Source organism: Antechinus flavipes, chromosome 1, assembly GCF_016432865.1.
Source record: "Antechinus flavipes isolate AdamAnt ecotype Samford, QLD, Australia chromosome 1, AdamAnt_v2, whole genome shotgun sequence".
NCBI classification, from domain to species: Eukaryota; Metazoa; Chordata; class Mammalia; order Dasyuromorphia; family Dasyuridae; genus Antechinus; species Antechinus flavipes.
Genome location: NC_067398.1, coordinates 323,744,670 through 323,765,200, shown reverse-complemented (window position 1 = coordinate 323,765,200; position 20,531 = coordinate 323,744,670). Strand labels below are relative to the sequence as shown.

The 20,531-nt window shown below is 33.3% G+C and overlaps 1 protein-coding gene across 1 annotated transcript in view; it reads left to right on the top strand.

Moving 5' to 3' along the window:
• VPS13A (vacuolar protein sorting 13 homolog A) overlaps positions 1–20,531 on the top strand; it is a 257,020-nt gene that overhangs the window by 68,709 nt on the left and 167,780 nt on the right. Inside the window, exons 16-24 of the mRNA XM_051966655.1 lie at positions 762–856; positions 1,936–2,078; positions 3,678–3,867; positions 3,966–4,080; positions 5,973–6,109; positions 8,088–8,220; positions 8,951–9,068; positions 10,260–10,398; positions 14,004–14,085. Coding sequence (XP_051822615.1) covers positions 762–856; positions 1,936–2,078; positions 3,678–3,867; positions 3,966–4,080; positions 5,973–6,109; positions 8,088–8,220; positions 8,951–9,068; positions 10,260–10,398; positions 14,004–14,085 — 1,152 coding nt within the window. The remainder of the gene's footprint in view (positions 1–761; positions 857–1,935; positions 2,079–3,677; positions 3,868–3,965; positions 4,081–5,972; positions 6,110–8,087; positions 8,221–8,950; positions 9,069–10,259; positions 10,399–14,003; positions 14,086–20,531) is intronic.

Below are 20,531 nucleotides of genomic sequence, written 5' to 3'. Positions count from 1 at the left end.
CAGAAAGAGCTGAATTTAAGTTGAATTTGGACACTTTATTAATTTTTATTAATTTTAAATTAATAATTTTACATTTACCTCAATTTCCTTTGCAAACCTTAAAAAATTATATACCTGCTAGCTGCAGCTATTGTTGGTAGTTGTTGTTTCAAGGAACGTACTTTGGGAAATCAAAGACAAAAATGAAAGTTAATTAGGGGGTAGTATTATGACAATTACAATCTATTCTTAACAGTTTGCTTGAAGTTTTACAAGATATTTCTTTGTTTTTTAAAGGCAGCAACCAATAGTTGAACATGTTTGTCCACATAATTTACATAATTTGTGAATTTTTTTTGGTTTAGCTTCATTTTGTAGATGCTTTGTTTCTAATGAATTTCTTAATTAAGGTCTTACTATAATTTAGAAAATAAAGTCCCAAATTTTTCATACTCCATTTCATAGTCAACTTAAACTTTTTATTTCATCTATCTTCTGTCCCTTAAACAACATTTTTTAATTTTTGTTTTTATTTTTTATAAATAATGATTTTTTGTTTTCAAAATATATGCGAAGATAGTTTTCAACATTCACCCTTGCAAAACCTTGTATACCAAAGACAGCTAGTAAACCAGTATATTAAAACAACATTTTAAAAGATAATAAATGATATAAATTTTTTAATGTCTGCTAATATATACTATTTTTATATTCTTTGCAAAACTAAAAAAAGCTAAATTATAGTTAAGGTTATTATTTTTTTTTTATTTCTAATCTATAAGGTCTTGAAGAATATATGACACCTGAGGAGAAGGCTAAACTCTATGAAGCGATTGGTTATAGTGAAAACGCTGTTGACCCAACACTGCCCAAAACAGTATGCTATCATTACATGGAAATTTGCTAAATGTTTGCTAAATGCCACCATTTCTTATTGTATCATCTTATTGTTTTTTGATTTATTTTTTATGTTTGGAAAAGTAGGTAGTATAAAGTAAATGTGTGTATATAAAATAACTTATTTCATTTATCTTTAATGAATGTTTTGAAAATCTTTTTAAAAAGTTTTAGCTTTTGTTATATCAGAATTGGTGATCAACCCCTCCCTCTCCCAAGAAAAAGGCAAAACCCAAAAACTTTGTAAGGAATTGATCCTAAATTAGGATACTTTAGAGCTGATTGGATTTTAGAAATTATTAAATCAAAGATCCTTTTATATATAAAGAAGATGGTTTTGAAAAAATGTGTTTCTAATATGACAGAGTCTAGGACTGTCATCAGCACTTTGATTTCTACTCCTGTCTTTAAGGTAGAGAAACCCTTCCTGATTTTAAATTCTTTTATCTTTTATTGGTAGTTTAGGAAGAGTTGAGCCACAGCATTTGGCTCTGACCTCATGTACCTACCTATCCTAGGCACATTGGTTCCTAGGAGAACTAGGGAAAGCAAGATGGGTATGTACATACTATATATGAAGGGTTTTTCAACCAGGACTGTTGAATACTTGGGTGCTAGGTAGTGCTGCTGGGCCTGGATTCAAGAAGACTTAATTTTGTAAGTAAATCTGGCTTCAGACACAAGTTCTGAGACTGTGAGCAAGTAACTTAACTCTGTTTGCCTCACTTTATTTATCTGTAAAATGAACTAGAGAAGGAAATGGCAAACTACTCGGTTTCTTTGCCAAGAAAACTCTTGAGTGCAATTACAAAGAATCAGGTGTGACTGAATCACAAATTGAATGCTTATCTTTATTGAAAGCTTATATTTATTTTGTTGTGTACTTTCTTTATGAATATAACATTTCCCTTTGCAAAAGAGAGATTAAAAATTTCTACCTATTTCCTTCTGTCATATAACGACTTCATAATGAAATGTATTTAAAGTGCATTGGACTTTTTTTGGGGGGGAAGGAAGGTTGTGGAAATAATAAGTGTTACTTCTTTAAATATTCCCTAGTATGAAGCCAAAAAATTATCTCTACGATTGGAAAGCATGCATATTTCCTTAAGGGAAAATCAGAAGAAATCTGAGTTGGTACTTATTTCTTTAGGAGAATTCAGCACATTTATCATACAGCGACCAGGAGCACAAGCAATAAAGTAGGTATCACATTAATTTTAATCCTATTATGAGAAAAGATCATATTTTAAGAATTAGAAGTTGTCAGAATCTTACATATTCTTCAGCATTTCAGTACAGGCATGGTATTGTTTAATAACATTTTTAAAGTTTCATTTCAAATATAGTTTAAATATAAACCATATATATAGTTTGTATAATTTTAAAATATACCCAGAACTTGTTTTTAGTGTGAGAATCAATATTCAGTCATCAACTAGTTTTATTGTGTTTCAATCTTTTTATAGAATTTGATGATACTTCCTTTTAAAATTAAACTTAATATATGTAACAACTGCTAGTTTTTCTATATCACTAAGTAGGTATTGAGAAAAGATTAAAGTTAATTTAAAATCTACATGCATTAATTAAGGACTTAGTATGTGACAGGCATTATGGTAAGGACTGAAGATATAGAGAAAAACAAAAAGAATTTCTGCCTTCAGGGAGAAGACACCCAAATGTGTAAAATAACATATAAATCACTAGGTATGTACAAGATATAGACAGGTATCTATAGGTAATCTAAGAGGGGAAGGTACCAATAGTTGGGTGGACCAGGAAAAACATCCTGACAAAGGTCAGATTTGAAGGAAGTATGGTAAAATAAAAAGTGAGAACATTCCAGCCACCATAGATAGTTAGTGCAAAGGAAGGAGTGATGGAGTGGTGTAAGGAATAGCAAATAAGATAGAATAGCTGGATGCTAGACTGTGTGGAGGAAGAATGGAAATAAAGGAAGAGGCAAAGTGTTCAAGAGATTTGTATGCCAAAAAGAGGACTTTATATTTGGTTCTGCAGGTAATAAGAAGCCACTGGAATTTGTTGAGTCATGAGGCAGCATTTTTAGGTCCATGATTTACAGAAATCACTGTGGAATCAGAGTAGAGGATTGATAAGATTTTAGACAGTGAGATTGATTAAAAAACTTGTAGTAAATCAGGCAAAAGGTGATAAGAACTTGTACTAGAGTTAAGAGAAGGGAAGAATGTATCAGAGATATTGTGAAGGTCAAATACCAAGAGGATTTATCAACTAATTGGATCTGTGGAGTGAGGCAGAAATTAAAAATGATACCAAGATTGCAAACCTGGATGACTGGAAGGATGGTGGTACTTTGATAAAACAAGGAACTTAGGATTGGGGAAGGATTTGGGGAATAATGGTAATAAGTTCTATTTTGGTCATGTTGTGTATGAGATGTTTTTTCCAGTTCAAGTTATCCAAAAAGCAGTTGGTAATGTGGCAGAAGAGAGCTCAGAGCTACATATATAGATGGGAATTTTCTGCATTCAAAAGATAACTGAACCCATGGCAGCTCTTGAGATAATAGATAATAAAGAAGAGAAGAGGTCCCAGGACCGAACTTTGAGAGACAACCACTTTTAATGGTTATGACATGAATAAAGAACCAGTAAAGCAGATTGATGTGCATTTAACTCTACCACTTCAGGCAGAAAATATTTTTCTTTGAATTTATTGGCTGATTTTAATTTAAACTTAATTTTTTGTATTATGTTTTTAATACTGAAAATGCTTAATTTTATTTATCAATTTCTGTGTTGTCCTTTTTCATATAGATTTGAAAGCAAAATAGACTCATTTTGTATTACTGGTTCATCATATCGTTTCTCAAAACCACGTCTCCTTTCTCCACTGGATTCTTCTTCTTCACTTTTCAAAATTAAGTTTGAGACCAATCCATTAGATGGAGCTGCTGCTCAGAGTTGTGTCATAGAATCTGAGCCTTTGGAAATTATATATGATGCAGTAAGTAAAGAGCCTTCTATTATCAGAACTTTTTCTTTGAGGTCTATATGACCATAAACTTGTGTGTTATTGTCTTAGTGACAATTGTATTTTAACAGAAAACAGTGAATGGTATAGTGGAATTCTTTAGGCCCCCAAAAGAAGTTCATTTGGCACAGTTGACTACAGCAACTTTAATGAAACTGGAAGAATTTCGTGAGAAGACATCAGCAGGTAAAATGCCTGTATTCATTGTTGATAAATCAAAAGACAAAGCTACTTAACACATAAAAAAAATGCTTAGTGTATTATTTTAAATGCTAATAATCTTACGTTTTTATTTTTCTAGACAAATTATCATGGTACTTAATTTGATATATTTTTACCTTTCAAGATCAATATGATAAGAAATATGAAGCAGTTTAATGTAATGGAAGTCTGTCCTCAGAGACAGGAAGTACTAAATTTAACCCTTTCCTCTGACACATCCCAGTCCTATGACCCCATGGCAAATCATTTAACCTCTCAGTGCCTCTGTTAATTCTTTAGGAATGTAAATTGTGTAACACTTATTGTTCTACTCTTGGGGGAAAAATTTGCTTGATTGAGAGTTCCTTACATGAATAAAATCATGAATTCCGTTCCCCCTAAAAAATAGTAGTGCATATGTCCTTTTCACACTTTGAAAGATGAAAACTTAATTTGTTCTTTTAAACCTTCTGTTATCCTTTATGGAAACACTAAAGTTGGTTCTTCTTTTTTTTTTTTTTTTTTTTTTTTTTTTTGATACCTAGACTTGCTTTTCTTTTTCTTCCTTTCTCCCTCTCTCCCTTTCTGTTTGTTATCCTGTAGTCTTCTTATGTGATACTCCTTTGCTAAGTTCATCTCTATTTCTGATTTTATACCTTCCTGAATGATATTTTTATAAAAAATATTTTATTTTTCCAAATACATGCAAAGATAGTTTTTAACCATTCATCTTTGCAAATCCTTGTGTGCCAAATTTTTCTCTTAAGAACACACAATTCTTTTAAGCATATTTCTACATTTATACTGCTGCACAAGAAAAATCATATCAAAGGGAAAAAAATATGAGAGGAAAAAAACAAGCAAAGAACAACAACAACAAAGGTGAAAATACTATGTTGTGATCCACATTCAATCCCCACAGTCCTCTCTTTGGATACATAGGACTCTCTCCATCACGAGTCTATTGGAATTGGCCTTGAATCACCTCATAATTGAAAAGAGTCAAATTCATCACATCACCAAATCTTGTTGCTGTATATAATATTCTCTTGGTTCTATTCATTTCACTTAGCATCAGATCATGTGAGTCTCTCCAAGCCTTTCTAAAATCATCTTGCTGATTGTTTCTTATAGAACAATCATATTCCATAACATTCATATATCATAACTCATTCAGCCATTCTCCAACTGATGGGTATTCACTCAGTTTTCTGCTTATTACCACCACAAAAAGGGCTGCCACAAACATTTATGCACATGTGGGTCCCTTTCCTCCTTTATGATATCTTTGGAATACAGCAGACACACTGCTGGATCAAATGATATACACAGTTTAATAGTCATTTGGGCATAGCCTGGATGATATTTTTTATGCTTCTTCTTTTGTGCTAGATATAGCAATTAATATGTGCCCAATGTAATACTTTGAATGCCATATTGTAATGAGACATGTACCCAAGTAACTATACAAAAACTAGGTTGAATTATATACATGTGATGATTTTAACATAGCAGCTAATTAAAGGACAGAAGGGTCATTTTTCTTGAGCAATATAGAGTGTAGTTAACCCGTTTCATTCTTGGAGACTTCCATATTGACATTAATTCATTAATGTTTATTTTTGTGCAATTAATTAATTAATCTTTTATATGATTATTCAATTAATTTTAAATCCTAAGTATATTATCATGATTACTATATTTATAAGTTTATTATATCTGTATATATCTGTTAAAATTATATATCAAAGTATGTATGTTAAAATTATATCAAACTCAAGATTTATTTAATATTTAACTTGCATATCAATTTGGCAACAAATATTCTTATAATTTGAAAAATTACTAATTATAAAATTTTAAATTTTATTTTGAAGGTTTATTATATGTTATTGAAACACAGAAAATTCTTGATCTCAAAATAAATATGAAGGCATCATACATTATTATCCCACAAAATGGATTTTATACTGCCACTTCAAATTTACTTCTCTTGGATCTTGGTCACCTAAAGGTATATATTTATAATACAATATAGAAAGTTTGCTAAATATTATTTTGATAATTCTGAATATGTTTGTTACTTCCCTAGCCTGCTACATGGATAATATGCTGTGATACATGTAATTTTTTTTTTTAAATAAAACCAGTTATTAGAATTAGCAGGTGAAATTTGCATCCTTGGTGATTATTAAGTAGAATTTTCATCTGATCAGATTGGTTCAGTACAATTTTGAATGAAGATGAGGCAGTTGATTTTTGAAGAGTATGTAAGAGTAATAAGAAGGTATTGTTAGGTATTCAGGAACTTATTTGAGTTAAGAGATGAATTATAAAAGTATAAGGATTTGAAGGGAATCCAGAATTCATTTAGCCCATGCTTTTACCTCCAAAATTCTTCCTGTGTTATGATTCATATGTTAGTAGCAGAATTCTTTTCTAAAATGCTACACAATATTTATGGAAGTTAGAGCATGGCTAAATAAAGGAATCTGTTATGTTTATTTGCTTGTTTGTCCCAGCCCAAAATAACTTCCTTATGTTACAGATAGGAAGGCTCTCTGTTAGAGATTTTGTGTTTTGACCAAGGCAGATTCAAAATTTGAGTCCCCTGTCCTTTGACTCATTGTATTGTGCCTTCTCCAAGGCCTGGAGATCATTACATTATTTTCCTTTGCATTTTAGATCTTTTAGGTCTCCAAATTAATTTTATTATTATTTTTTCTAGCTCTATTGGAACTTTCATTTACTAGGATTGTCATTTCTTATTTTGATTGGCCCAACAGAGATCAAGAGATCCTTGTTGTTAATTGTTCAGCAGTTTCAATTATGTCTGACTCTTTATGAGCCTCTTTGGAGTTTTCTTGGCAAAAATACTGAAGTGGTTTGCCATTTCCTTTTCCAGCTCATTTTACAGATAAAGGAACTGAGGCAAATAGAGTTAAATGACTTATCCAGGTTTACAGAATTAGTGAGTGTCCCTTTTGTTATGATTTTTCTTTCACAGCATGACAAATATTGAAATAATTTAAAATGATGTACATATAATCTTTATTAGGTTGCTTGCTGTCTTGGTTAGGGAGAACAAAAAAGGAGGGAGAAAAAAATTTGGAACTCAAAATCTCATAAAAACAAATATTGAAAACTATTTTTAACTAGAATTTGAAAAATAAAATACTTTTGAAAATTTAAAAGACAGGTTTTAAAAAAAGAAAAAGGTCTTTCTATGTTCTACTAGAGTTTTTAGCATAAATGTGTATTATATACTTTGTCAGAGCCTTTGTCTGCATCTGTTGATGGGGTTTTAGCTGCTTTTTTAATCAGATAAATTATTCATTTAATTCATTCCTAATATTGAACCATACTTGCATCCCTGTTATGTCAGATAATTGTAATGAATAATTTGTCAGTAAGCATTTATTAAATATTCTTTTAGGTGATAAAGATACAAGTACAGCATGTTTATAGATAAATGTAGAATATTTCTAAAATAAATACTTTTATTTTGGAGGGAGGGATTAACAATATGAGGAAGCAGAAAAGCCTTTTAAAGGAGGTAGCTTTGGAGTTGACCTTTGAAAGGGTATTGAAATTCCAAGAAGTAGAGTAGTAGTTGGAAACATCAATATTTTTATCATTGACATTTATGGAAACATCTAATAATAAGTTATTATTTATCTAATATTAGTAATAAGCTTTAACACTTTTAACAAGTGTCAATTTAATTAAATAATTAAATTTTGGTATATAGGATTCCTTCAAACTTTAGTGGTTATGATTTTTGTCTTCAGGGACAAACCTCTGTTTATTGAACATTAATGGGACATATCATTTTTGGTACATTTAATATGTACCAAAAAACATGACTGCATGTTTTTTTCCCATGTCTGAATTCTTGTTGTTTCCAGTTATTTTATATTTTTAAAAAGTGGAAACTCTAAAGTGAAGCCATGCTTTGAACTGTTTTAAATATATCTTTATTTATTTATAAGGTGTCAAGCAGAAATCGTTCTGAGTTGCCACACATTGAAATAAACCAGACTAATATTGAAGAGATTATGTCTAGAGCTTATGAAAATTTTGATATTCAGCTTAGTAGCATACAGCTACTTTTTAGTACTGCTGGTAAGTAATATAAATTATTGTGTGATTTTTTTTTTTCTTTTCTCTAAATTTTGAATTTTTAAAATTAGAACTTCCAATCTTTGGAATTATTTTTTTTTCTTTGATTATGACTGATTTCCACAGTATGAGAACTTGGATAATTCAAGTTTTGTCCTATTAAGAGTTTTAGTTACTCCTTCTCCCCTCCAACTGTTAATTTTTAATTATTTGGTAAGATTTTGTAAAGAAAGGATGAATTCTCCAAGTGTTATATACTCACCTAAAGTTATGACTCTATTCTGATATAGAGCAGATTGACTTTTATTTACCAAAATTCTATTGAAACCGTGAATGCTTTAAAAAAAAAAAAATCCAGTCTTTAAATATGTTTGCATATAATTAGTGAAATTATGTAATTCTGGTTACTTTTTGATTTTTTTTCAGCCCTGAGATGTGCTTTTTCTCTGTAGTCTACCCTTCCTTCTAAAATGATTTGGCTTTCTCTCCAATGATATTTACTGCTCTAATTTAATACTTCTGGCTTGTTAGGAAGCCCCTCAAGAGTGTAGGTCAACAGGAACTTTAAGCAGCAGCAAGAAAAGAAAGAAGTGGAGAAAACAAACCTGGGGGAACCCAGTGAACAAGGGAGGATGATAATAAACAGATGATGGTGGGGGTGTTCTAGGATTATGCTGAAGCTTTCAGTTCTTATGTGTAGCAAATATAAATGTAGTTAATTTTTTGCTTCCAGGTGATGATTGGAAAGAAGCTCGAAAACTCAAGTCTTCTCGTCAGCATATTTTGGAGCCACTACATTTTAATGTGGAATTATCCAAAGCCATGGTTGTCACAGATATAAGAATGCCTAAGTATGTTTCTTTTCTTGGTTATGTGGATTTATTTCTCAATAATTGAATCATTAGGAAAATGTTTCATTTATATGGCTCTTTAAAAAGAAATAGCTCTGATTTAACATGTATTTTAGCGTCTGGTGAAATGAATTTAATTGTTATGGACTAACCTGTTTAAACAAATAACATTTTAATATCTGGATATATATGATGCATTTTTTTCTTGTTTTAAGAGATGACCCATAACAGTGTTATACTGTTCTTCTTAGAATAAATTTTATTATACAGCTGTAATAAGTACTTGTACTAACTCTTGTTCGTGTAGGACTCAAATCAAGTTTGGATTTGGATTTCTCACTTATATGTTAAAGAACTGACAAATCAGTATCAGTTGTACTGTTCCTTCATTAATATCATTATCAAATTTGATTATCATTCACCAATTGCTAGTATTTAATTGTCCTTTTATGATAAGTCATATAAGAGCAAGGCTAAATTTTTTTTCTTTCCTGTCAGTGTAACTCCTTTTCATCAGTCTTCTTTTCCTCTAGTCTTCTTTTTTTCAACACTCACCTTAAGGGATATATGGATGTCAACCTTCTCTTTCTATCTTTGATGACTTGAATTTTAAATGGCAGAAATGACATGAGGCATTGAATTGTTTGCCTAAAGGTGGTAATAGCATGAAAATAATATTTCAGGCATAGAGGGAGAGACCCAGGTCTAGAAAGAATGAGTCAATTAAGAATAGCTTTTGGCTGCTTATCTCCTGGGAATCTGGGTCTATATGATTGCAATGAAGAAAGAGCTTAGAATTAAATCATTGAGGAAAAAGCTCAGGTATCCTACTGTCTTTTTTTGACTCAGTTTTGCCATTCATCAATCCCTAATGCCTGTAAGTACCTAAAGCCATTTATCTTAGTCCCAGTATAATTTGAAGGACAAAGAGAAAACTTTCCTCTTTAAAAAACACTTCTTTGCTATTATGTGAAACACTTAAAATCAAAAACAAGACTTTCATTACATAATTAGAAAGAAAACACTTAAAAATGAAAAGGAATTTTGGGAGAATTGTGTTCAGGAACAAATGTGTATTATGACTAATTTGAAGGAAAATTATGTAAAGTACAATTTTCTTTTTAATTAAATCTTAATTAAAACTTTCGTTAATCATTTTTCTTTTTTCTTTTTTCTTTTTTTTTGTAATAGATTCAAAGTTTTTGGACATTTGCCTCTACTTTCTTTGCAAGTTTCAGAAAAAAAATTAGGAGGGATTGTGGAATTAATTAAAAGCATTCCACAGTTACACAATGAAACTGATGTATCTGTTCCTCCAAAAACTTCTATGGTAAAGTATTGTTATTAAATATTAAGGAAATATTACAGTGGATATTTGAATCTTCAAGAAAATTGTCTAAGAACAAAATAATTTTACAAAATCTGAGAATTTTAAAATTGGAAGGGACCTCAACATCCATCTGGTTCATGTAATATTCGAAGAAGAATCTCTACTTCAATATGTGTTCATCAAGCTTTTGCTTGAAGATCTTAATGTAGAGGTTATCTACTTCCCAAGTCAGCTCAGTACATTCCTGAAAAGCTCTTGTCTGTTTGAAAATGTTTTCTTTTATCACACGTTGATCCTCTTTTTTGCTGTTTTCTCCCTGATGCTCGTAATTCTAGTCTCAAACTTTTGTGAGTATGAAAAGTCTAGGAGACGTAATTTCTGGATAATTTATAATCAGTTTATCAAGTTTAACTAGCATTAATAAAATAATGGTCATTGGCTTTCTCTCATAACAAAGATGAACTTTGGGAACCTGCTGAGAGTTTAAATAACATTGGAAGAATGAGTGTTCCTTACAGGTGAAAATCAACTCTTGATTGATTAACAATTAATGAGAGAATGAGTATTCTAATGAAAGGTGGGATAAAAGTGTTATGTTTCTCCTATTGAAAATATGACCTGATCATGAGACTCACCTGCCTCCAGTAATTTGGATAAACTATCCAAACTATTCTGACTTGTTTTTTCCTTCCTAAACTAGATAATCCTAAATTCTAATGGAACTTCTCAAGGACAGTGGTTGATTTTTTTGGGGGCAAAAATCTCACCTAGACTGGATTCTATTTAAAGAGTACTTACTTTGAGGATTTAAACAATCTCACTTAGCAGCAGTATCCTCCAGAGACTGACTGAATAACTAGAGTTTGGTTTTTGAATGAGGAAATAAAAAAGGAAAATCTTAATTTTAATTAATAATTGGTTATTAATATATGAGAAAAATAATCATTCCTCTCACTTTCACCCCACACCACTCTTCTCTTCTCTTGCTCCATTTCAGGAACAAATGGAACAAGTCTAATTGCCACATCGTATGTTCTTCAAATAGTAGAAGATAGCTTTCTGCTTTCCTGAGTCTTCTCTTTGCAAGTTAAATGTCCTATTCCTTCAACTAATCCCTTTGTGGCAAAGAGTAAATGCTCTTCATCATCCTGGTTCCTCTCCTCTGGATATTTATCAATGTCTTTCCTTAACTATGGTGCCCAGAATTGAATGGAATATTCTACATATAGTCTAACCAGAGAATAATGCTGGGGCTGTTACTTCTTATTGCTAGAAAGTATACCTCTCTTAAATCAGCCCAAGTTATCAAATTCATTTTTTGCCTGCTTCCATGTATTTTTCATCTATACTGAGCTTGTATTACAGCAAAACACCAAGATCTTTTTCAGATAAACTGCTGTGTAAACTACTCCCCCGATCTTGTTCTTGTGAGGTTATTTTCTTGAACCCAAGGATAAGTTTTTACATTTATCCTTATTAAATGTCATGTTTACTAGATTTAACCAAATGTTCTTGTCTTTCAAAATATTTTTTAGTTTTTGTTACTTCTTGTTTTTAGTTATCCTTCCACACTTTGTATTATCTGTAAGTTCAGTAAGTGTGCCATCTGTGCAGATCATTGATAAAAATGTTAAACAGCACACAGACTGAACACAGTTCTCTGAGACTCCACTGAAGACCCCCTTATCAATAGAAATAGGACCATTGCTACTTTTTGCTACATTTTGAATATTCTTTGCTGTAATTATCCTTTAAAAAACAACAACAACAAAACAACCCAATAACTCCAGCTCTTTTAGAACTTTTAACATGACTCGTATTGTCTTATAGTACCATTCCAAATATTTATTCATTCTGTTTACCTGTTCTTTGCTTTTATTTTCTATACTTATGTTCTTAGTGATATAAGTTGATTAGTGAATCCTCTGAGCACATTTAAAATAGATGGGCGCAGGTGACTTTTTAAAAAAATAAATTTCTCTAATCATTCCTTAAGGGCAGCTAAGTGGTACAGTGGATAGAGCAGTGGGCTTGAAGTCAGGAAGATTCATTTTTATGAATTCAATTCTGACCGTTGACACTTACTAGCTTTGTGACTGACCAAATCACTTAATCTGTTTGCCTCAGTTCTTTATCTGAGGAAATGAGTAAAATGAGCTTGAGAAAAAATGGCTCAAAAACTATTACTTATCATTACTTAACCTGAAGGTTCTTCTTGGTTCTACAAAAGAATCACAGAAATATTTTTTTTTTTTGCTAGTAGTCCCTGAAAGAGTTATATCCAGTATGAAGACAATTCTGTTTTAAGCTCTTATTAATATATTGAGTTTTTTTTTCTTTACTTTGTTTTACATAGCCTCATACCATTTCAGATTACTTTGAATAAAATAGTAAACTACTATTAAATTTGAAGTCCTCTAATTGAATTTGTAAATAATCAAGAGTTGGTCATTAAACTGTATAAATAAAGATAACAAATTAGGAAGCAAAAGAATCTGATACATTTTTCAAGTATTTGAAATATCCATTGGATTTAAACAATGAATTATTATAATTATCACTTAATTAAAACTAATTTGGAAAGACTTCTTCTTTGACATTTTTTGGTTAGCATATATTTTAATTTATTGGTATATATCATGCTAAAAATCTTCGTCTTAATGTTCCTAAACAGAGAACAGTTATCAAAATATGTTTCAATTAAGACTAATTTTAAGGGATAACTAGGTGGTGCAGTGATAGAGGACCAGCCCTGAAGTCAGAAGGACCTGAATTCAAATCTGGTCTCAGACACTTAACACTTGGTAGCGATGTGACCCTGGACAAGTCACTTAACCCTAACTGCCTCAGGAAAATAAACAAACAACCAAATAAATAAACAAACAAGCAAACAAACAAATAAATAAGTTTATATTGCTACTTTTACCTTTGTTTGCATTTTTGAACCATGTTCTCTTGATTTACTTTTGGTCTTTTTTTTTTTTTTTGTTACTTCTCTCAGTAAGAAATAATATATTTGAATTGCATGACGTGTAGAATGTATCTATATTAATTGATGATATTTCTGTTACATAATCTGCATATAATTATCATTTACATACATAGCTTAAGGAAACACATTGAAGAATGATTTATTTAGTGTATCTTGATGGTTAATCTGGAACATAATATGTTGATATGAACATAGAAGTGGATTTAGATTAAAAAGAAGAACTTTCTAATGATTTACAACAGCCACAATTAGACAGAATTATCTTGTAATTTCTTGCACTCTAGAACTGCTTAGCAGAAACTGAATAAACCTTCTCATGAATGTTGCAATCCATATTCCTTTATTGGATAGAAAACACAAAAATGACCTTTGACATCACTTTAATTTTAAGATTCTAGGAAATGATGAGTTTTGAAAAATTAAGATACAGATAGGATCCCAATTAGTAAATTTGATATGAACTTATTTGTATTTGAAAATTAATTTCTTTTAAACTTCTGTTATTAAAAAATTAAGGTCAATCTTTCCCACTTCATTTACATTCATTGTTTCCTTATTAAAAACATTTCTGTGCATATTTTTATAATCTTATTATAGCTTTCTTTGTTTTCAGAATCGTGTATCTACTTTTGGAACACCACAGCTTTCACAAAAGATACTTCCTTTTTTTGAACTTCATTCCATTATCGAAGATGGTAAAGTAAAACTACTTAAAAGAATATTGTGCATTATCACAATAAAAATTTGCTGCATGATATTTGAAAGTAGATTTTCCATAAGAATTGCACAACATGAGAAAATATAGGAGGTAGCCAGCATCATTTTAGAAAATAACCACATCATTTAGAATAAGGATAGAATAAGAAGATCTGTCCAAAACTCTAGAGACTTTACTCTAGGTAACAATAATCTCTAGATAACTTTTAGTATATGGACTGTATATCCCTTTAGTTATATTAGCAGCCATCCTTTTCTAGTAACATATTTCTTAAATGATATTTTTTATAGTACTTGTTGCATAGAAACTATTATAAATAATTTGAGGAATGCTATTTATCTCTACCACATTATTGCTATTGTCCTTTGAGTCAAGTCTAATTTTGTTTTTCCATAGATTATGCTATTTCATTATTTGCATCTATATAACACAATTGAAAGAATATTGATTTTTCAAAATAAATTTTGTGTGGGGTAGCAATTGAATTCGTTGAAAATACTATGTTATTTTCTTATCCTCTCATTTAATTTTTGACTCAGGTTATCGGCCATTTGCAGTTGTCATAACCATATCTGGGTTAATTTAATGGCATTGACTTAAAGACACATACATATATGCATGCATATATCTTTGAGCCTTGAAAATAAAGCTAATGCTCACTGCTTAATCACTTTTCTCTCAACAGGTAGGGAATAATAAAACAGTTGGAAAAAAATGACAAAATTGAGCACACCATATTTGGCATGGAGTACTCTAGCAAACTCTTAGTTTTGTGTTCGATCAACTTCAGTATCACAGCAAGAAATGTAAATGGGTGAGACCTTCACAATGTTCCAGAAATTTTAATTTCTGGAAGCCTAACTCCAATTGAGAAAAAGCAGAAGGATTCTTCACCCAAGTAAAGGCCCCCTGAATTGATTACATGATAGCATAAGGGGAAAAATAAGGAAATAATAGGTATCTATTAATATCTAGGAATGAACAGACTATTTCACTGACAATTGCCTCCTGAAGCATGCATGTATGTATGTGTCTTTAAGTCAGTGCCATTAAATTAACCCAGATATATGCAAATACACTAAATGTTTACTTTATATATATGCATGCATATATGTATATGTCTTTAAGTCAATGCCATTAAATTAACCCAGATATATGCAAATACAGTAAATGCTTACTTTATATATGTGTATGGTAGGGAAAGAAAGAAGGGGAAAGAAAGGAAAGGGAAGGGGAGAGGGGAGGAGTGTGTGTGTGTGCGCACGCACAAAGGAACAGATTTTTGCAAAAAACAGCACATATTCAGTATATCTTATATTTTTTTACATCATATTATTTGGTCCCATGCTGTGGATTAGGAATTCATGGAATTTGTAGATTTATAACTTAATCCATTGAAATATTTTTTCAATTGTACATGTTTATTAAAGATTAAATGGCACTGAAACTTTCAGAGCACTTATTTACAGATGCAGAAACACAGACACATATTTAAAGGTAGCAAAATCTGAAAAATAGATATATTTGATTTTTTTTTCCTATGTAGATTATTGTGCTAATTTCAAGTAGTCAGAAATTTTAGTGAAAAGATTCTTGCAGTCAGTATGTCATCTGTAAATAGGATTATCAGTAAGATCTCTGCTTTTTTAGACTCTGAGAATTATGTTCTTCCAAATATACTATCACCTACAAATGAAACAATTCCATGTTCATGAACTCTGAAATTTCCCTATTTTATCAAATTTTATTGTCATTCTTTCCCATTTGTCTTGCAACCCCATTCTATGACTTTTAGTTCCTTGATATAATAGCTCTTTTTCAGGTCTTTACTCTTGTCCTGTCTGGCTATTCCTCTTTTGCTCATTTTGACCTTTGGTGAACCATTTAAGTTGCATTGCCTTTGCCACCTGCTGCCTTCACTCCCTCCCACACACATGATCCTGAATAAATCTGGAGAAAATCTCAAGACTATGCTGCCTGAGTCCACTACAAATTTATTACATAACCTCAATTGGTCCCCAGTACAGCAAAACAATTTTCTTATACCTCCCTAATGAAGTCACTACATTACTTATCACAGCAGCTTTTCCAAATCTTTTCATCCTTCTTATGTTTCTTTCTTCCCTTCCTTTCTCAGCTAAGAACTCATATTTTGATGAAAAAAAAAATAAAATTGAGGCCCTTTCCTGAGAAGTTCCTATTTATTCTCCTTATCTTCCATCCCCCAAGAAGCTTCCCACTATTTTCTGCTCCGTTGTGCTTGTCTCTTAGAATGAGATAGCCTTTCTCCTTGGCAGTCCCATTCTGTTGCACTTTCTCCAGCATTCCCATTCTGATTCAATCTTTCTTCATCTGCTAGCTACCAGTATATTACCTACAAACATGTCCTTGTCTTCCCTGTCCCTCCAAAAGAATTTCACTTGATCCATCTATTCCCCATGCTATTGTCTCATCTCTCTTCTTGCTTCTGTGTCTAAAATCCTTGAGTGTGCTTCCATTTGTAGGACATCCTCTGTTATAAATAAGAATTCTGAATCCTCTAAAAGGTGCAGTAAATGAACAACCTCAGGCTAAGTGAAGCAGTTTAAACTTTTAATATGCTCCTACAGAAGTGAGTATACAAACTCCATGAGTTTACACACTAATACAGAAAGGAGAACAAGCTTATATACTCTGAGGTTAGTCCTCTTCCTCCCTTCAGAGTTCTGGTTGGCCCGAGTTCTTCAATTTATAGTCTTCCTCATCCATTCCCTTACATATTGCTCCTGGACATGTTCCCCCTCCCATGTTCAAAAATTCTCCACTCCCCTGCCTCCACCCACCAAAATCGTCATTTCCTATACAACACATCAGGACTTGCACAAAGAGTGGGTGGGGGCCATTCTCTCTCCAAGCTTATCTATTAATAGAGTATGGTCCAATTACTATTTAGCCTCATGTGCTTGGGACCTCAGTGCATCAACTCAAGCCTCAGCCCATTACATCTCCCGCTTTCTTTTGTTTTAGAACACAGGTGATCATGCCATCCCTGACTCTTCAGGGAGGTCAGAGCCCCCAAGGGGAGGTGATCACACCCTCCCTGATTTCTCAGGAAAGGAGGTGAAAGCACCGAAAAGGAAGTGATCACGACCCCCCTGACTTCTCAGGAAGGGAGGTGAAAGCACTAAAAAGGAGATAATCACGCCCTCCCTGACATCTCAGGAAGGGAGATGAAAAGCACCAAAGGGAAGTGGGGGTTGCTAGCAGGTTTCTGGGCTCAAGGGTCTTATTATGCACAAACCCATCAGCATGGGAACACATAGCACATAGCAACAACGCAGAGACTATTAGTGATGACTCTCCCCACAGTCAGTGCAGGCTTGATGTGGTGTAACAAACATGAATTATGCACCCAAGTAACGGTATAACAAACAATATAAATCAACAGTATGATGTAAAAGATTGCCAGAAGTCCTAGAAGGAGAGTATGTAAACAGCAGTCACACATACACCTCTTCAGCAGCCAAGAGATAGTCCAAAACCAGTCTATTGTCCATTGCTTCACATATCAGGGAATCCAATGATCCCCCCAAGTTTTTGAAGTCCAGCAAAAGTCTTTTTATGTCTTAGGGAATCCAATGATTCCAGCAGATTTTGAAGTCCTGTAACAGTCTTATCATTTCTCAGAAAATCCAATGATTCCTGAGGGCTTTAAAGTCCTACAACAATCTTATGTCTCAGAGAATCCAATGATTTCTAAGGGTTTTGAAGTCCAATGATTTTCTATGTCCATGAGTCAAACGCCATAACTGCCACACTCTTTCAATGGTGAGCACAATCAGCAACAGAACCACCCGATGTTTCTTGGGTCTTCTCCTTCGTTTCAAGGGTCTGCTCCGTCTCTCTGCGATGGACAAGGCGAATACGGCTCGTTGGCACCCATCTGATTCCTTCTCCACCTGTAGAGATACAAGCAAACCCTCTCCCCCAAGCAGTTAGCCTATCTGGTCCCTTCCATTCACCACTTTCTGGGTCTCTCCACATCACCTGGCGATTATCTAAAGATAGTGGAGCTGCTCGCACTGGACACTGCCCTTCCGGTGGGTTATAAAACCTGTCTGCCGGAGCCAGTGCATCTTTGTCAAAAATCAAGAAGTTAATAGTATAAAGTGCTAGATTTAGAAGCTCTCTAGGGTTACCTGTGGCTCCCCCTTTCTTTTGTTTTTGGAGCAGCGTCTTAATATCTCTGTTTCTCCTCTCTACTATTGCCTGTCCTTGAGGATTAAAGGGTATGCCAGTGGTGTGTAAAATCTTATACTGTGCACAAAAGTGTGCAAAATGTTTGGAGGTGTATGCAGGACCATTGTCTGTTTTTATTGCTTGTGGCACACCCATAATGGCAAATGCTTGCATGAGGAATTCAGTGACCACTCGGGCTGTCTCTTTTGCTGCTGGTATGGCAAAAGTGAATCCTGAAAAGGTGTCTACCACAACATGGATAAAAGACAGACGACCAAAAGATTTATAATGGGTCACATCCATTTGCCAGATTTCATTGGGTCTCAAACCACGAGGGTTCTTCCCTGGAGGCAGTGTAGGAGCATGGAAAGGAAGGCAAGCCGTACAGCTTTTTACTATGCTCCTAGCTTCCTCTTTTGTAATCCCAAATTGTAAACGCAAAGCTCGAGCAGCCTGATGGTACTTAGAATGGGATTCCTGGGCCTCCTGAAATAAAGGTGTACTGGATAACATAGTTAAAACAAAAGAAAGCGGGAGATGTAATGGGCTGAGGCTTGAGTTGATGCACTGAGGTCCCAAGCACATGAGGCTAAATAGTAATTGGACCATACTCTATTAATAGATAAGCTTGGAGAGAGAATGGCCCCCACCCACTCTTTGTGCAAGTCCTGATGTGTTGTATAGGAAATGACGATTTTGGTGGGTGGAGGCAGGGGAGTGGAGAAGGAAGGGGAGGAGATGGCTCAGTGGATAGAGCACTAGCCTTGAAGTCAAGAGGACCTGAGTTCAAATCCAGCCTCAGACACTTAACAAACAGAAAAAGTAAGCTGAGCCAACCGTGGCAATGGCAATCCCAAAAAGTCTCTCCTCCCCTTCCTTCTCCACTCCCCTGCCTCCACCCACCAAAATCGTCATTTCCTATACAACACATCAGGACTTGCACAAAGAGTGGGTGGGGGCCATTCTCTCTCCAAGCTTATCTATTAATAGAGTATGGTCCAATTACTATTTAGCCTCATGTGCTTGGGACCTCAGTGCATCAACTCAAGCCTCAGCCCATTACAAAAAATGATGACTTATCTCCTCTCTCGGGTTATATCAGGTATTATTCAGTGAGCCTGTTATAAGCAGGTGCTTAACAGTTTCTAGCCTTGCCTCTTTTATCAGGATTTTGTGGTTAGGTTAGCTAGTTCCTTCTTCTGGAAGCTGATTGGTTAATAGTGCTATTATCCTACATTACCTTGAAACTTGGAACATCTTATGGAAATCTAACTTTGGGTATTTCTCACACTTTCACTTTCTTTCCTTTTTCCTTTATACTTTCTATATCATGCCTTTCCATCTAATCATTCAATCATAACCATTATTTCCAAAATTACTAATGATCTTTTAATTGTCAAAACTAATGGCCTCTGCTGCCTTTGACACTAAATATTTTCTTTTTTTAGGTTTTTGTGATCCTATCATCTCCTGACTTTCTTCCTATATGCATCTCCTTTTCAGTCCTTTTGGTGAATCTTCAACCAAGTTACTTCAATTAAGAGACAGCTTATGGCCGCAGCCTCTGTCCTTCAGTATTTTGGTGATTGTACAAACACTTGTGGTTTCAGTTGCCATCTTTTTTCTGACAATTTTCAGTTCTATTTATCCAGTCCTAACTTTTCTTTTTAAAACCCACATCTTCTCACAAACTTCTAAATTCAATATCTTAAACTTCCTGTTTTCCATTTTAACCTTGATTTCCCGTAAACTACTTAAACTCAGTGTAGTAAACAATGGCCTCTTTAACTTAATTCCCTCCCCCTCTCTTTCTAACTTTCCCTGTCAATTTTGAGAGGACTCTCATCTTCTCAGACCACAGGTCCACAATCTTGAGTATTATTCTTAATCCTGTAGTCTCTCTTATTCCCCACATTCAAATTGTTGCCAAGTCCTGTTGATTTTATCTTTGTACCATTTCTCACATTTAATACCTTTTCTGACTGCTACCACCTTGATTCAGGCCATCATGCTTGGAAAATTGCAGTAGCCTGTTGCTTTGTCTCTTTGCTTCAAGTTTCTCTGCAATTTAGTGTTTTTTTCATCCAACTGTTAAAGTTTCTTCCTCAAACAGTTCTGACCATGTCTCTTCCCTAATTGAAAACTCTAAACAGAAATTCCTTTGTTTGGTATTCAAAGCTCTTTATATCCAGATCACTCTTGCAA